The sequence below is a fragment of the Lacerta agilis genome, chromosome 12, assembly GCF_009819535.1.
Source record: "Lacerta agilis isolate rLacAgi1 chromosome 12, rLacAgi1.pri, whole genome shotgun sequence".
In the NCBI taxonomy this organism is placed as follows: Eukaryota; Metazoa; Chordata; class Lepidosauria; order Squamata; family Lacertidae; genus Lacerta; species Lacerta agilis.
The window spans coordinates 42935562-42954789 of NC_046323.1; the positions used below are offsets into that span (position 1 = coordinate 42935562).

The 19228-nt window shown below is 40.3% G+C and overlaps 1 protein-coding gene across 1 annotated transcript in view; it reads left to right on the forward strand.

The window, feature by feature from the left end:
- The window catches only part of LARP4B (La ribonucleoprotein 4B), a 58904-nt gene that overhangs the window by 10019 nt on the left and 29657 nt on the right, over window positions 1-19228 (forward strand). The window contains exon 2 of the mRNA XM_033164908.1: window positions 12540-12673. Coding sequence (XP_033020799.1) covers window positions 12593-12673 — 81 coding nt within the window. The 5' untranslated portion in view covers window positions 12540-12592. The remainder of the gene's footprint in view (window positions 1-12539; window positions 12674-19228) is intronic.

Sequence of the window (19228 nt, forward strand, 5' to 3'; positions counted from 1 at the left end):
TACAGCTGCTTGACATTGCCTGGAACAAACACTATACATTGGCCTCACTATGTGGTTGAACTTAGATTAGCATTCTCATTAACAAGTTGCATGGCTGCCATTGCCACCCCATGGTGGTGGTGACTCACAGCCTCTGACTTGCAACATATTCTCCAGCACTAGTCTACTATGTCAACATTAGAAAAATGTTCTTAAGAGATGCTTAGCTCATTGCTGACTAAAATTTTGTAAACTGTTGAGCCCCATTTTGGGCAAATTTTAAAGGTTACTTCTGTTGGTTGGTTGTCTGTGTTTGTGATCATTATCACTGAAAAGAGCTCTTGCCTCTTACATACCTTTTTCCTTGCCCTGAGGCTGATTCAAAGGGGAAGATGGAAGTGAACTTTAATTAGTCATTTGCACTTATAGCAGCTGCCAAGAAAGTAAAAGCCACCCTGGAAACTTCTTTCTTCCGGAGTTCATCTGGGGGATCTGCAACCCCCTCCCCCCTTTTTTGCTACTGTTTGAGGGGTTGTGGGATTCAGTTTCCTAGTACTCAGAGAGCAGCCATTACTTCACTTCACATGTTCCTGAGTTGATTCCAGGTAGCATAGAAGAAGTTCTGCCTGAGTTTACGGCAAACTCTGTTTTATCTTAAAGGAAGTAAACTAGTGCAGAAGAGACGTGGGTTTTGTTAACTTACAAATCACTAACATAGTTTTGTGATAAATGGTTGCCAGCTTGAGGTTTTTCTAACATTAACAGTTAAAACATGTGAAGAGGAATCATGGATGAAAAGGCGCCTATGCAATGTTTTCTATATGCTCTTTTTGCCTCTTTAAAGTTGTGCCAAAAGGATATCCAAATATTCATTTTGTTTTGGGGTTTCTTTTCTGCTTTTTAGACTTGTAACCCCAGCGTTGCTGGGCTTTTTCCTGTTTTACAGTGCAGTTCTGTGCGTGTTGACTTGGAAATTAGTTCTGCTATATTCAGTAGAAATTACTTCCTTATAAATATGTTAGAATTGAAGCCTTGAGGTCTAAGTTACATTGATTTTTAAAAGTTTTGTTGTGCTCTGTTTTTGTTTTATTTAAAAAATCTAGGCTATAGCATAAGTGGTGTATAAGTTAAAAACAAAATAAAGCACAAGTTCTATAAGCAAAGCATTTCAGCAAACTCTGAAAGCAATGGAATTGTTTTTACACATTCTAAAAACAATATAACAATTTGTTCAAATATATGATTGCATATAGATACTTGGGGATCCCTTCTGTGAAGAGCTGTTCGGTTGTTTTGTAGTCTTGGATGGTACTGAAACAGGCAATTTGCAGGTGCCTGTTCCAGATAGAAATGGGCTGGTAAATACTTCCATCCCGTTGACAATGCTATACTGAAATATATATTCAGAATTGTCAGGCAAAGTCATTTAAGTTCAAAATACAATTATTATTATTTTTGTCACATCTGTGACATACCTTTGAAATTCATAGCTTTTGTGAGATGTGTTATAGGAAGCAATGTGATGGTGTAGGAAAGGCAGGCTTCTGTAGTTACTATATTCTGATTTACAAGGTTATGGTAACTTTAGTCCCAGGAGCTGAGAATGTTCCAATTTGTTTTGGAAATAAAATTAAGTGGCTTTTTTGTTTGTTTGTTTTAAAATCAAAGCTATCCATACAGCATCAAATTACTGAACTTTGTAACTGTAAGTAGGGTAAATGAGTTGGAGACTGTTACAAAATTATGTGTAGAGTCTGGTAAAGCTCAGTCTGAAGATATAGAAATTGATCCTTTGTGTCATAGGATACATAGGATACTTCTTGTAACAAACATATCAAACCCTTAACATACAGCTAGTCAAGCTCTGTAGTTCAGTTGCATTCCTTGCTTCTTGGTCTCTTTTGATCTGTGTTTCATTAATGTGCTCAGGATTACAGCTTAAAACCTTAGTTTCTTTAACTGCTGTATCCAAACCGAAAGAAACACTATCTTGAATAAATGGAGTAAAATGAGACCAGCTTTTAGATGACATCACCCGAAGAAGTAAAAAATAATAGTGTGATAGACAATTGGGCTAATGTGCAATTAGTCTTGAAAATGTTTGGTTATGACACAGTGGAGCTCTAATAATTTCAGGTGTCTTATAATAAAATCAGTAAGATTATTCCTGAAAGATGACTTGCAGAGGTACCTCTCAGATTAATTGTTGTAGGCCAGGAAGTGTGTGCGTGCGTCTATGTGTTTTGAGAATGAAAGTTTGCTTTTGGTATATATTTCAATATAGAAATTACATTTTGTAGTTACTACACTAGTGGTGAACTCAAGTCACTTGGGCAAAAGCATCTGCTAGGGAGACCTTTCTGTTGCACATTTACTTGTTTGCAGAGGTGTTTCCATTTCCCTTTTGGTTTCAGCCTCCTGTGCAGCTAAAAGCACTCTGAAGGATCTCCTGATCCTCTGGAATCAGTTTTGGATGATGGATTAGAAGAAGAGAAATTATTGTTAACCCCAGCATGAGTGCAAGTACTTTCTCCTTCTGCAGCTTAGTCATTTTAGAACCAAGACATCAAGTTTAAAATTTATGATTATATAATTGAAAAACTTTATTGTGAAATAAAGTGTAATAAAGTTGAACATTATTTATAAATTTATATAATTCATGATAAATAAAGTTGCATTCTGCCAGTGAACCTATTCAGCTTGACATCTGGAATCTTGTCATGTTTCTTCCCGTATTCTAGTCAAACTTTTTCAGCTGAAAAGTGATGCACTTCTCCAATTGGGTGTATTTTTAGAGCAAACTTAGTATGAATGTTTCATCTTGTGTTAAAATTGAAAATGTGGTTTAAATATTGGGTGTGATTAAGCAGTGTTCTCTGTACTCTTTATTAAGGTAGGCAGTTTCACATAGTGGTGCAGGAATCCTGCAAGAGAAAGTATGAATGAAAACTTTTCAAAGAGCAGGCTTTAGAGTTTTCAACATGTTGGAATCCTTTCGCCTGATCAAAGCTGCATTTTAAAATCCTTTGTTAATACCTCATTTCAGGTTATACCACCTTCCCATGTAGTTCCTCAGCAGAAACTTGCTGCTAATGACAGTTCAGCAAAACTGATGAGTCACCAAGCTAATGCTTTCCAAAACAGCTTGATTATTAGTGTTGAAGCATTGAGATTTTATGCTTAAATGGGCAGCCGTTCTTGGTTGGATATTTCAATTTATCCCTTATTGAGGGAGCAGAATAGAGCAAAGCTAAACAATGGTTGACCTGAACCTTTGAATCGGTGCCAGAATGCTAGTTCTGTTATTTGCTGCCTTAGAAGTGTTGAGCAAAGATGAAGCCCTTAGGAAATGGCTTTACATTGGGTAGTAATGCTTGTTGTTGAATCTGCAGCTTGTCTTCCTGAAATAAATACTATTTTATTAGAGGAGGAAGACATTAAGAAGGCCTTTTTCATAAGGAACTGCAATCAAATTGGATTTGGTTTAAGCAAACATAAGAATCGATTTGGCATTCTTGCTTCACTCCTGCCTTTGGCTAGTGTATTGGGGGGGGGAATGGGAATACAGTGATACCTTGGGTTAAGAACTTAATTCGTTCTGGAGGTCCATTCTTAACCTGAGGTATCACTTTAGCTAATGGGGCCTCCCGCTGCCGCCGCGCCACCAGAGCACGATTTCTGTTCGCATCCTGAAGCAAAGTTCTTAACCTGAGGTACTATTTCTGGGTTAGCGGAGTCTGTAACCTGAAGTATCTGTTGTTACGGAACCCAAGGTATACCACTGTAGCTGGTTATAGCAAGTTTCTTGGATTAAATTTCCCTCTTCTTACCTTGGAGCTGATTACAAGGGAAATCTTTTTTGAAAACTTTATTTATTTAATTCAAGCTCGTTCAGATCTTGTTTTCCAGAGATCCTTGTTAGTAAGGGTTTGTCCCTGTGTTGTGATGAAATCGCTTTCAGTAATTTAACTGTACAATCCAAAGTGTCACAATACATAGTTGGTTCCTGCATCATGGATTTTACTGAAGTTGCGTAATAATTACTTAAGAAGCAAGTATGTGGTCCAGTTGTGTCATTGGGGTTTCTGTAAATGGTCTTTGCTGCAGTCAGTGAGCCAGAGGCTTATGATGTTAAGTGTTATGGCAGGTGGTGTTAGCATCGTTTCAGGCCTTAAATAACAATCAATGTGCTTAATCATAAAACACAATGCAGTTAAGAATATAGAAATAACAATTGCCCATCTTGCCTAATGGCTGATTTTTAGTACTGGCATCCTGATGCATTATTAGTAGCAAACTGGACTAGTAATGGTTTCTTAGAAGGGACTGTGGTGGGGTAACACTGCAGCTTCCTTTCTCACCAGATTTCAGCACCGATAAAAGCCAGGCTGCATCATAAAGGGTGTGAGGACACAGCTGTTCAGGATCTTCCTGGACTTTTGTGACTTTCTATTGGAAATGAGGGATAGTGTTTGCCCTGACAGTGAAGCATGGACAGTGGAGGAAGGGTACTGTGCCAGCAGCCACTACACAGATTTCTCCTCAATTCATACCATTTTACCTTACTGTTTGGGCTTCCCCCAACTTTTCTGTCGTTGACAGTCCCCCAGGAAAGGGGCGGTGGGAGGTTCAACATAAGCTGATAATTAAAAGTGAAGTATGAGCTCCATATCTTTACTACTTACAAGTAAAGAAATACTACACCATCCCCCAGACAAGCAGCAGCAGATGCACATAAATTGCCATCACTTTTAAAACAAAAAACTTTGTCTCATTCCTATGCATCAAAAGTGATAGACACTCCAGTAAGCTGAATTCCACTGGGAGCATGACTCTTGAATAAAGGTTTTAATTTTGCTCCTGGATCCGAAATGGTTGAATAGAAGCTCAAAATTATTTAATTTCTAAACTTCCATTGATCACTATGGGAGAATTTTTGTTACTGCCACTGTCATTATTTAACAAGCTACCGGTATCTGAAACATTTTAGTCTTTTTCTTAACTTTGGAGGTCTCCTAAACACTACTTTGTGGTACAGTCGGTGAGTGAAGAGCTAATGAGCATCAGTATGTGCTTTCATTTTTTGTGTTTAAAAGAAAAATCCTCTGAGGTTGCTTCTTGAACTTTGAACCAGGGCAACAGCCATTAGACTTTGTCTGTTGCTATGCACCTAGAATGCTGAGTTGTCTTTGGCAAAACCACAAAGCTGTTGGATTGTTCAGCTCTGTCACAGCTATTTGTATTGTCCAGAGCACTCTGACCGTGTTCAATTAAATGCAAGTCCTGTACAAATGTGATCCAAAATGGATTCTTTGTTGTTGTTCTTGTTGTTTGTTGTTGAAGGCTGCTAAATGTATTATCTGGAGTAGCTTGGAAGGCCTCACCCCTTCAGCTGACTTACTATAATATGAGAACTTACTTTAATTAAATACAACCAGTAATGTGACGATAAGAGCTTTGTTTTGGAAGCTACTGCAAACCTCTGCAGTGAAAAATTTAAACAGTAGAGACATCCATTAGGTGTCCAATTGTTATGTTATCACTAGAGTTAGACTGTCATCTGCAGAGGCTTAGCTTCTGAACCACAGTTCTTATTGTCACAGTACTGACCACAGCTTCAGTAAGCTCTTTCCTAAAAGATAGTTTAAACCAGGGGTTGTCAACCTATTCTCTACAGCCCAATAGTGGGCGTTTCAGGATTCTAGGTGGGCGGTAGGGGGTTCTACAGTACAAGCTGAATCCTCCCATCAAGCACTGGTGGGCTGTAAGGAAATTTTACCATCAAGAAAGATGCATTAATGGGTGGTATGTATAAAAAGGTTGACTACCCCTGGTTTAAACAGTTAAATGAGTCTGTTTCCCTACCTTCTCTTTCAGCTTGAGGCCAAGGATAAACTAGAACTGGGGGCCCAGCCAGATCACCAGAAGAAGCTAATGTTCCTGCCAAGACTGAGCATGGAATAGAGTGGCAGTGGCTGGTGTAAAAAATAGAACCTTCCATCTATCAAGTGCCACTCAGCTCTCAAAAGCTGAGTGCTGGTAGCTTAGCATCTGTCTGAGCCTTGCTTGAGGCAGGGAGGACAACTGCAGTGCCAGGTTGCTAGACGTAGAGATATTTAAAAAACTTAAACCAGTAATTCCAGTACTAAGTGGTAGAGTGCACTAGTGTGCCATGACAAGTTTGTTTGTTGGTATCATGTAGCATAAGGTTTCCACCCACTTACCCTGAGAGGTGACTGTCTTCATTCACTTTACTTTCTGAGTTGGTTATGGCTTTTTCTGATAAGCTGCTATCAGGGTGGGTATTTGTATCATTCCTTTGCATAAAATGACATTTTTTATGTGTGTGCCCACTGCAGAACTGTCTGCCTTCAGAGAAAGGGCCCAGAACAAGTAAATTTTTACAAAGTAATAGTCTTAACATGTTTAAGGGATGGTTACCTATCATTGACTTCTGATTTTAAAGACAACCTTCATCTTTTTTATTACACTGGGAAAAAATATCTCTTGGAATATTCAATTCTGCAATAGGCAGTTCATGTTATGCTACTAGTGTGAATGGAGTAACGGTATATTTTGTGATTTTACTAATTTATATGGTTATGGTTTATTGTACTTCTATTGTACCTTCTATTTGGCCCCCAAAGCAGTATATCAATAAACTATAATGGAACACAGATTTCCTCCATGTAACTAACTGAACTTTGCACCAGTCTCTCACAAATTGGGAAGTCTTATCCAGTAACTAAGGAGCAACTTACAATTTTTCTCAGAGAAAGAAGTGAAGCCTACTCCCAGTTGCAACAACAGTGCAGGTGGATCGTGTCCCGTCCTGTGTCCCCCCCCCCCCCCCCCCGGAGTCCTTAGTAAAACTGTTCTAGATACAATCCAAATTATTTGGGAGACCCAAATTATCTGCGCCATGTAAATAAAGGTTGCAGGTGGATTTCAGATTTCATCATAGGCAGTACTTCATTGCTACCAGCAGTTTGTCATGTCCTGTACATGTCTGTACAGTTTTTTCATCTTTGAAGATGCAAAACTGGGTCACAACCAATAGAAGTTGAATTAGATTCCCTTCGAAGCCCTTCCAAAATATCTGCTCTTACAGGATGCTTCCATGAATATGAGGAAGGAACCACACTAAGATGTCTGTAACTCTGAACTTATATCCTGTTTAATACAATTTGCCAGCTACAGTTTTTTGTGGCCATTTCTGAAAGCTGCCATTTTGGAGTTTTCATTATTAAGTACTATTAGCTGACATCTGATCCTGGAGCTTGGAACAGACAAGCTGAAAGGCCCAGCAAAGTGGGGTTAAGTAGTTGTGACCTAGGAAAGAAGGGACTGGGGACATGAAAGAAAGCACAGCAAAACAAGTGATTGGATTCAGAAGAGGCAATTGTCCAGAAGAAAGATGATAAGGGTAGGGGGCGGGAATCAGGATCTGAATAAAGTCACATTTCTGAAATACCTAGGTAGATCTTTGACTGCAGGCCTCTTGTACACTTAATGTTTTAGTAGTTGTTAGTAACAGCAAAGTGAAAAGTATGTCCATATTGAGAAAATCTCCACCTCCTGAATCTAAACATTTCTTGGCTGCTGTGTAGCAGCTGAAAACAGATGCCTGCTAGCTGTGCAAGGTGTAATGTGGTCTGTTAATGATATACAAACTGCTAACATCAAAGGGGAGAATAAACAGTACTCTAGAGCCACTTCCTATTCAGAGATGCGCTTTCTCCCTAGGCAGAGGGTGGTGAGAATGAAAGAGTTCCTGGCATCTTTTCAGTAGCTTATTAACCCAAAAAAGTTTTTGCTGGCAGGATGTTTACCTCTGTATAGCAATTACAATTGTGAAAGGGAACATCTTAAGTGGCAAGAGCATGGTGTTTTGCCCACATCAGTTTGTCTGTCTGGTGAGATGCCTGCAGATAAGAATTTTAGGACTGGCTGCAGTGTTTGTTTGTTTGTTTGTTTGTTTGCTAGCCAAGTGGATACAGTTGAGGTGTGGGTGTGGTCCAGAACTTGATATAAGGATAGTCTCATGGACAGGCCCTTGGTTTGCTTCCTGGTGACCCAGTGATCAGCTAATCAGGAGAGAGAGGAATTTAAATTACCGGTAGATGCTGACAGTTCACAGTCAGATAGAGGTAGGGACTATCTGAGAGAGTGCAGGCTGGAGATTGTCTGTGGGTTAAAAGGGGGCCTGGGATTAGGGATAGAGACACCTTTTGCCCACCCTAACAGAAAATCCCTGACTACCTGAGTGGGGTCCGATAGTGAACAGACAGAAGGTAAGATGGGATTGTCTGTGAGCAGGCAAGGTTCTATCTACCTGAGGAGAAGGGAAAGATTCTGGAAGGGACTGGGAGTGTTAGACAATAGCTATTCTAGAAAGAATTTTAGCAGTGACAGGTTAAAAGCGTGAAGTTAATTAAGAAAGATCTTAAATACCTCTGTAAAGGGTGGTCATTTGAAACAAAGTGTTGCCCCTTTCAAAAGTAACAAGCTATATAACCTCTTTAAATGTAAGCAAGTTCTTGTTTTGTTCTAAAAGTGCCTCATCCTTTCTTAGATCCTTTGGGTGAAAATTAAGTGATCACAAGTTCCCCTTCACCTAATCATTACACCTTGCTAAAAATAGTAAATTGAAAACCTCTACTGTGGGAATACATTGAGCTGTCTGATTTGGTAGTGCTGGTCAGTCCAGAATAAGACCCTGCTTATTTACAACTTGATTGTGGATAAAGGGGGCTGACTTGGCATGTGTTACCAATGCTTGGGTGGATGAACTGGGTGAGCTTCATCTAATTCATCTGTACCCTTATGAGTCCTCAGTACAACGCCAGGCTAGATTGAGGATATGTGTGTTGCTATGGTCCATAGAAGCACCATCTCTTTCCCAGAAAACTTCTTGATCTTAGGATGGTTTAGAGATGCTGCTAGTCTATCAAAAATCCTGTTGTCCACCAACATCCCTGATGAGGTGACCATGACAGTCTTTGGCATTGTTTTTGGGACCTTCTGCATGCATGCGGAGGCTGCTCTTGGGCCGGCATGTGGCTTCATGGTCTTCATGACAATCGTAGAGCTGTCTCTAATGGTCATAGAACCAACACATGAGGCAGGGTATGCCCTTTATGTAGCCTTTGACCCAAGTCATATGAGGGAAGGTCCAGATGTAACCCAGTGGGTTGTGGGTGTGCAGTGCAGTCCCTTGTCATGGTTGGAACATTGCCTGGTGAAGTTTGGACTGGTAGTGGCAGTTTCCCCTGTAAGGGTGATGGACCCATTTGGATGCCCTTCTCTCAGGGAGTGGTCCCTGTCGCCTTCAGAGGGGGGTGGTATGACCACTTCTAAAGAAATGAGCCCTGAACCCCTTGGAGTAACTATCAAGCATTCACAAATACCCCCTTCTTGGGGAAGGTGGTGGGACACCTGCAAGCGTTCTTGGATAACACAAGCATTATTGGATCCATTCCAGTCTGGGTTCCAATCTGGCCATGGTACAGAATCACGTCTTGCTCCGCCTGATGGATGACCTTTACACAGATAGTGGGACAAGGGGAGTGTGACTCGCTCTTGCTTCTTGATGTCTCTGCAGCTTTCAGTGCCAATTCACAATAGTGCAGCTGTCTGGAATGGGAATTGTGGGCATTGTGCTACAGTGGTTCTGGTCTGCGCAGGGTACAGAATCCAGAAGGTGGTGTTGGGAGAGTGTTTTTCATCTAATTGGCTGTGGCATGAATGAGAGACAAGAAGCTGAACTTGATAAGATGGGCCTTGCTCCATTGAATGCTTTCAGCTTATGCAGCAGAGTCTTTAGAGCCAAGAAATTGCTTGCTGAAAATTCAAAAGTAATGTGTCTTCAGTACTGAACTAAAATCTATGATTCTGAATTATCTTTCTCTCATTTTTTTTAAACTGGCAAATTATTTATGGAATGGTCTTGATCAGGAAGAAAGGAACTCCATGTTGTCTTCTGCTATAGTAGATTTGACCAGGAAAGGAGAATAGATTCTCCATCATTGCAAGTAAAGATTGTCAAGTTCGAATGCAAAAATGGTGAATTTCATTTAAAAGAATTAGTGTGCTGGTTTTTTCACAAGATGAAATGAGATAAGTCTTCTTAGCACAAACATCTGTGAAACAGAAATATAGTATTCACCATACACAACAGTTTCTTTGCAATTTATTTCATTTTTTTCTTGGGGATTGTTCTTGATTATTTATATTGGCTTTAGTTATTGCTTTTTGTGATTTAATATTTAAATCACAAAAAGCAATAACTAAAGTCAATATAAATAATCAAGAACAATCCCCAAGAAAAAAATGAAATAAATTGCAAAGAAATTGTTTTGTTATAGCTGTAAAATGCAATACAAATAAGAAGCAGAAGCAGCTTGGGAACTGTGATAGAGAAATGTGATATAGCTATTCCCCTATGCATAGAGCTAAACACAGCTTCATTGGAAAGGCTGGGGAAGATCAGTGAAACCAGCATATGTTGTATGTTGCAGTGCAGCTGTTCATATTAGTCAACAGTGCATTCTTTGTAAATTTCAAAGAGCTAATGATTCCTGCTGAAGTGGGTTTCAGGGTACCCATCCAGGAGCATGGATGAAAGGCTTGTGTGTTCCAGCGTTTTTTTCTATAGCACTTTCAGTCATGCTAAATACTTGTTGCAGCAGCTGCCTCAGAAGGTTTAATATTGTGTTAATCCAATTTTACAGGCGGCAAAGTCTTGATAGGTACTTCATTTATTAAATTTGAATTATGAATAATTTCTTATGAAACCTCTCTCCAGCAAAGTAGCGATCTTATGGCTGAACAGCAATTTGACCTCCCTAGTCTACGTCCATCACTGTAACCCAGCCTTCCTCCACTTGGTGCCAGACATTTTAGACTTAAAACTGCCAAAACCTCTTACCATTAGCTATGCCATTTGTGGTGATAAGAGTTGCAGTCCAAACAACTGAAGGACATTAGGTTGAGGAAGAAACCTCTTACCATTAGCTATGCCATTTGTGGTGATAAGAGTTGCAGTCCAAACAACTGAAGGACATTAGGTTGAGGAAGACAGCTCTATCCACCATACCACACTGTTATCCTGGTGCTTTGGTCAAAATCCCTGTGTGGAATAGATACTTGGCATTTGTGCCACCCAACTTCCATGTCGTAGGGTAAATTGTATAAATTGCAATGATGCATCTAAAATTGTCTAACCTTGAATGGTTACATTAAAAATAAAAATCAAGATATGCTTAGCATTGTCAAATTACATTTTCAAAGTCTTTATGTCTGGGTAGACAGAAGTTTGATCACTGGGTGATTTTGCAGTAGACACACCAGTTGGCCAGCAAGGATTTGACTACCAATAGCAAGACTAGAGGCTCTTCTACTTAAATGCAGTTTTGCACTATGTATATGCAAATTATCCCAGTCTGTGGCACAGTGAGGTTCAGCAGACAACTGGCTCTGACCCGCCACTATTTTGAACTAGAACCCTAGATCCAGTTACAGGTAGGTAGCCATGTTGGTCTGCCATTCTTACCTCATTATACATGACAAAGCTATCTTTAGCCATCTCACCCCTTGCCTTTCCCTGTAAGACCAAATTGCAGTCTTAACAGTCTACAGGTTTTCCACACCTATCAGCTGATCACCCATTCCCACCACCCTTCTGAGTAATACCCCTCCCCACGGGTCTGGTGACTTCTGTTTCAGTGTATCTGAAGAAGTGTGCATGCACACGAAAGCTCATACCAAGAACAAACTTAGTTGGTCTCTAAGGTGCTACTGGAAGGAATTTTTTATTTTATTTTGTTCTAGAGTTCTAGTAAAAAACAAAAAGTAGATCCTACAAGTCTGAAGTCTGCCCACGCCTGCTGTATATAAACACATCTGCGGATTGCAATTTCTCAGTCCTTTAGCAATATGGCCAGTCTGTTTTGGCGATACTTCACACATCTAACCGGGGGTGTATTTGTTTCAAATATGGAGACACCCATGTACAGTATAAACATTGCTTACTAATCAAACATGCTTAGTCATCTGTCCAGTCTTTATTGCAAATGCCAATTGTTTCCATGGAGTCAACTGGCCAGTCTATCAGCTTGGTGGGCATGGTGTTATTTCTTCCTGTCTTTTTTTTTTTAATGGTTTGCAACACCACTCACAGTTACAATCAACTTTACAGCCTTAAATTTTGTGGCCCCTTGTTCTTCAGAGAGTAACTTGATGAGGTAATAAGCCAAACTAAACACACAAACCACAATGGAGCAGTTTGGACATACTTTTTAGAATCATTGTGATAGCAATGAGTTTCCAGCTTGTCACATATTTACAGAGAAATTTTGTCTTTGGCGGTGAGGCTATGAATAGCCTGAGAAGAACCCAATCATTGTTTTTTTTAAATGGAAGATCCAGTACAAACCCTGGACTTTTCAGTGCAGTCTCTAAACTGTTATTGAGTGGCACTGCCTTCTGTTTACCGCAGTTAGCAATATACAAAATGAGCTATGCATTCTTAATGCCTTTTTTCTTCTTCTATCCTGCAGCTTAGGTGGTGATCAATACAGTTCTCTCTGAGGAGCCAGAAAGCAGGCAGCTCATGACTTCTGATCAGGACCCTAAAGTTGTGGCTGAACCGCAGGTGCAGCAAGTACAAGAAGTTAAAGATAGTTCTCATCTAGTAAGTATCATGGTGAAGACTTGATAAATCTGAATGCATGAAATTGTGGTTATTTTAGCCACTGTTCTATCCCCTGAATCTTATGCCTGTTTTGGGTAACTTGTGATATAAGTTATTTTCTATATTGGTTCTGCAGCAAATAGAAGTCTTTTCTCGGCTCATTTCATTTAGTTGTGCTAAGCATATGAAACAGAAAGAAACTTTTCAGCTTTCTGGTTCTGCTCGTTATAGTCATTCAAAGGGGAAATTATGTCAAAGGTTCCCTTAGTCCAAAGCAGGAATAAGCTACTGTGTGTAACAATTGTTTTTTTATATGCTTGCCTTTATGACTTTCTGCTGCCACACATAGGGTTTTCATTTCAATAGCAAACAGCGTTAAGAGAAGTCTTCTGGAATAGTAGAGTCCACAAAATGAAATTTGGATAAATGGAAATAATAATAATAATTATTATTATTATTATTACTATTACTATTACTATTATTATTATGATTGATTGATTACCCACCCTTCACTCTAAGGTTCCAGGGCGAGTTACAACATTTAAACACGATATTAAAAACAGTTCAGACCACAGTCGCAGAAACAACGTGGGTCCTAAACATATAATCACAGCTGTCAAAAGCTGTATACGGAAAGCTGCATAATGAAGGTGCCAGATGCAGCTCTGTTGGGAGAGAGTTCCACAACTTAGTGGGTGCCACAGAGTTACCCTCTCCTGGGCTCCGTCTGCCAGTCTTAGCACCCAATAAGGTTTTACGGGAAGGAGGGTTTTTTAGGTATTGGGGGCCTGAGTTGTTTAGGGCTTTAAACACCAACATAAGTATCTTGAATTGGGCTTGGAAATGAACTGGCAACCAATGCAACTGTTTTAAAACAGGGGTATATCATCGTCGTTGTCATTATATTTATTAAATTTCTATACAGTATAAGGTCTGGTTGCTGCATTTGGACCAATTGAAGTTTCCGAGTCTCCTTCAAGGGCAGCCCTACACCAAGCATGTTGCAGTAATCCAAACTGGGAGTTACCACAGAGCATGGAGTACACTGACCCTAGTCATCTCTGTCCAAAAAGGGCTGTGGAAGGGGACCTATTCAGACCTGGAAAAAGGCAATCCTATCCACTGATGCCACCTGAGCCTCCAGTGACAATGATGAATCCAGGAGCATCCCCCAACTTTGCAAACCTGTGAAAATGGGCACCCTACAATATTATTGTACTATATATCTGAATTTCAGCACAATCAATCATGGCGTCAGCCTTTGGGCAAGCAGCCTTTTCTTTCCTATGTGTGTAGTAGTAGTAGTAGTAGTAGACTGGATTAATTCACCAAGGGCAACTACTGGTGCAGAGAGGTGTTGGATGATATTTTATTGTTGCTCAGGCCTTGTCGAGGACCTTTGCAAATGGCTTGCACAGCAGTGGGATTCTTTATTAACCATATCCCACCAAAAGCGTGGTGAAGAATAACTTGTGGTAATGGCAGATATTGGCTCAGCCGAGGGAATTAATGTAGCCTGATTATCTTTCTCAGAATAGCCATCATGGTTCTCTTGGTTTAGGAAAACATAGGCTGGCCAACAAAGCTTTAGACATCTGAACCTGCACATGAGGAAATAAGGATTCGCATTCCCACCCACCTCTCAAATTTGGCCCATCGGGCAGGGCCAGATAAAGATCTGATCCCCAGAGCCAAAAATGTTCCCCATCCCTGCTGTAACTTGTGGGTGTTCTCTCTTTAGCCAGACTCAGGCAAAACCTGTTGGTTTTCCTAGTCAAGGTATGCCACATGGAATGGTGTTGTGGTTTTTTTGTGGACTTTCTCCTTCTCATGCCACCTGGACATGAATTGCTTTGGACACCCTCCCCCCCCCCCCCAGTTTTTGGTCGTGTGAGAATAGTATGTACATTACATGTTGAAAGTGCGCAAGCTGGGTAGTCTTTATTGTCGTCTTCTCTCTCCTGCCCTGCAAAAAAACAAACAAAAAAACAAGGAATTATTGGAGCGGTTTTAATTTGCAGTACCTTTAAAATGAACTGTACTTTGGATATAAAAATCTTGTTGAGTCCCTAACGGAGTTTCCTTGTTCTATCAGTTCCTAATTATAGCAAATTAACATGCAGTAAGTATTGCAGTAGGTTAGGATGCATATGCACCCAATTTTTTGTTATTCAGTTCAATATGGAAGTGGCTGTTCTGACAAGGCATTCTTACATTTACAAGGAGAGTTCTGAACACTTTCATTGTTTGGGAGATGAGAAAATGAGGAAAATCCTCCAAATACATAGTAAAAGCCAGAAAAAAATATAGCTGAAAGTCACATTGTTTAGCATAATGTCGGCTTTACATAGAGGCATTTTAGGAACTGGGCTTTGGATTTTGAGTGGCAATAGCATATGAACCCCCTGTACTGTTTAAACAGTGCTATTTTTGGCATCTGGGTGTTGGCTTGTCTGCCCAGCAGCCTTGAAGTGAAGTGGGTATATGCAGTAAAGAGCTCACAGTTCCGGGACTTGTAAAAGGCAACATAAAAATGGGTTGCTGTTTCAGTAAAGAACTCAACAGCAAGAATGAGAAGATGAGTCTTTTGCAAAAATCAACTGAAGAGGAGACGTCAGAAAACGGGATAAGTAAAACTTTAACTTCCATTTTGGAAACCATGGAAAGAAAGGAGCTGGATATAATCCAAGAGGCAGTTTGTGGAGCACCTGCTATTCATAATAATTGCGTAGAGTCTGTTAAATATGCTTCAGGCCATTGTGCGGAGATCGCTGAAGGTGGCCGCAACAGCAGTAGATCTTTTAATCTTTATCCACATAATGCAAGAAAGGTCTTGAATGGGTATGGCAGTTTGCAAGAGTGCGAACGAATGGAAGATATGGATGGTGCTGAAAATCTTCCAGAAAGTAGCAGTGGTAATGTTCGATGTGTGAATAATGCAGGCAGCTACCATATTAATAGCAATAATGAAACAGGATCTGCTGTAGCTGGAAAGCCATGCCGTTCATTTGAAAGTACTTCTTCATGTGTGCCGGTGGCTGTAAGCCAAGGAAGCATCTTCCCGAAAGCCTTAAGTACATGTGGAGTAAAAGGCAAGCCAGTTATGGGCGAGTGCTTATTAGTGCAGGATGAAGTAGATTCTGTTAAAAGTAATTGTAGCGCAGTAGGTTCAGGTAGAGCAGACAGAGAGACAGCAGCTTCAAGCTTTGCATATCTTGATATTGACAGGCCCCGTATAAGTACCAGAGATGAATTCTACAGTATTTGTATAGTTGATGATGATCTGAGAATGGATCTAGAAGAAGGGCAAGCTATTGTGCACGGAGAGACTGCTTTAGAGGTAGAAAGTTCAGCTGTTCAGGAGATGTACAGTATGACATGGCCTGGGGAAAGTGGGAAGGAATTGTTAGTCCAGAAGAAGCTGGTTCAGGTGCCTGTTGACTTCGGTGCTCTGAAAGATGAATCTCCCAATATAATAAAGGATAGTTTACTGATGCCAAATAGTGAAATGGGGGTAAAAGCTCCAGTTGGCTTAGTGAACGGGGATCACAGGTTAAATACTGACAGAATAGCAGCAGATATGTTAAGGGCACAAGCACATGGGGAAGAGCTTACTAAAAATAGAACCCAGGAAATGAATATGCTAGATAGTAGTAGAATCTTTGTGAATGAATCACATGGTGAAAACAATAATTCTCCAACACCTGTGCATTTGGAGAAAGGCATGAAATATTCTCTCCAATTAAAAAGCAAGACACATGCATGGACTTCTCTTTTCAATAGTGAGACCAAATGTTTCACTGAAGGTGTAAAGTCTGAATCCAATGAAAATCAAAATACCGAAGGTGAAAACTCTAAACAGTTGTTGGGAAGCCTGGAGTTTTCATCAGAGTTTGAGGACACAACTGGTGATTTCCTCTATGTAAGTCAAAATAACACAGAAAACCAAAGTCAAGTGAATAGGCAAAACTTTACAGGAAGCACAAACGAATTTTGGAGAGTATCTGCCTGCAGTGATAAGAAAACCCCGAACTTTTCTGAACAGTTTAATCCAGAGCTACTCCTGAAATATGAAGATGTTTCTGATCTTAGAACATTCTGCTCCCATGGGGATCTGAAAGAAAGCAGCATTAAAACACTTCCAACATCAGAGAGTGTGGCTTTTGAAGCGGAAATACCCCATGTTTCAGAGTTTACCAGTTATGGAGATGGCAACTTTATAAGGGCTGCTCAGCAAAACCTGTCTCAAATAGATAACATACCTTCAGAGATGACAGAAGGATCACAGGGAAGCGAACAGACGTTAACTTTTTCTAAGCCTCTTAATGTAAATGAATATGAAAGAATCCAAAATGAAAATGGCTTGGAACTTCAAGTTCCACACAACCTCTCTAAAAAGGATGGTAAAACAAATGACTATTCCAGTTCACTTAACGAAGATAACAGCTGCTGTGTCTCTTTAGCACATTCTGAAGCGAGTGAGATGGATTTGAATGATGAACAATGCAAGCTATGGAACAAATGCACATTCCATAGACTGGAAGATCAGCTGAGTCCAGGGACTGACCCTCACAAATTAATAGCAACTGCAGAAGAGCCTGTAAATGGGTTGAAATGGGAAACACACCATGAAAGGAAAACACATAGTGAAATGGAAACCAAGGCAGATTCTGAAAATTTCACTGTTCAAGATGACTGTATATTAAATGGCAATAATGATCTAATGCAAAAACTTAGCATATCTTCAAATATGCAAGAGAGGCCTTTAGTTCTGGAGGAGTCTTTAAGTATCCTGCAGATTGATAAAGCTAATAGTCAACTTGAAACAGAGAGACTGCCTGCATCAGTTGATGAAAGTGATGCTAGAAATGCAAAAATAGAAACTAGTCACACTGAGACATCCACCAGATCAAGGGGAGGGAAATCAGGATTCTACAAAAACAGCTCTTTACCCAAACAGAGTATAATGGAAACCATGTGCCCTCTTAGGCCTTTAATATCTGAAGTTTCAATTCCCTGTGCAGATATATTAACAGTAAATGCAAAGGACTCTGCCCCCCAAAATGGCCAGCAGAAACTGAACGTTGAGGTGGAATGTGCTTCCAGATCAGATGCCGAAGACTCTCTGACTTGTACTGATGCAGGTGGGATTTGTATTGACCCCAAGCAGGTAGACAAATATGCTGCTACTCCTTCGTACGAAATACCTCTGGCCTCTCTTAACGATCAAGAATGTGACCAAGGCAATGCAAAGCATGTATTGGATCTGATGGAAGATATATTAAAGGAATCTGATAACACACACAAAATGGATATAGGCGATTCCCAAGGTGATCCGCTTTGTCCATCTGCTCCACTAAGTAGGTTGTTTTCATCTGCCAAGTTTACAGATGATCAGGAATATCTGATGGGATATTTGTGGATTAATTCATCATTTAACAAAACGGATAGCTCATGCAGTGCTAGTGAGGCACTCCAAAATGAAACTGGCGACGTGACCATTCCTTCTTTTGAAATGGGAGGATACCCTTACCAGTTGCTAGTACAACAAAACAGTGATATCTGGGGATGGCAAGATAGAGATGAAGGATATGTAAGTATTTCACCATCATAATTTGATTCATCAGGCACTTTTTAAAAGAAGTTGCTGTAATCCAAGGTGAAGGTTTTGATTTGATGTATGATATTCTAAAACTCCAGCAGTGTTTCCATTTCCATTTGTTCATACTGTCATTTGCTAAAACGGAGGCATACATAGCAGCACCTCTTGGTACCTGTGTTGTGAAAGGCATACACATCTCTTTTGTTGCCTCTCACCCATCCCTAGCCTCTGAAGGTTGCCACAAAGTTGATATTTTACAAATTACTGTAACGTTCTCCCTAAAACAGATTGGAAAAATGCCTGGGTTAAATTTTAATACATTATTGATGAGCCGATTTTTATCATTGCTCTCAGAAGTTTGAACTGGGAAGTAAATAATTGTGTCCCTATACCTGCACTCCTATCTGAGAGCTGAAGGACGAGGATTTGAAAAAGCACCTTGCTACCATTATGTTGTAAAATTGCTTTTAGCCATTTGTGAGCGGTAGCTTTGTAACGGTGGTCGGGGTGTAATTGAGGGCAAGTAAGTGAGCCTCACTCGAACACAGGAGGACTTACTTCTGAGTAGGCCATGTATGGGATTGCAGTGCACATGTCTAGTGCGGGCAATTTCCCCCTCTTCCTCCCCCCCCCCCAGCACTGTGTGCAGAGAATTACTGTAATGCTAACTTTGTTGCTGTAACTGCTTTGAACTTGGGCTGTTGCAGAATTTGCTGCCACGTTTCCATGTTGAATAGAGGGGGTGCATTTCATTCATATTTTTTTCAGAGTTTCTTGGGGCACACCTAACTGTTGGCAGCTGAACAGCACCAGCACTCTTTCTCTTAATCCTTTTTTGGATTTGTGTTTTACTTTTTGTTACTGCCTCTCGCAGTGGCAACAGAGCTCCTCGGTGGCAGCCAGCCAGCAATACTATGTCCCTGGAACATTGCTAAGCAAGAGGTAGCATTGTT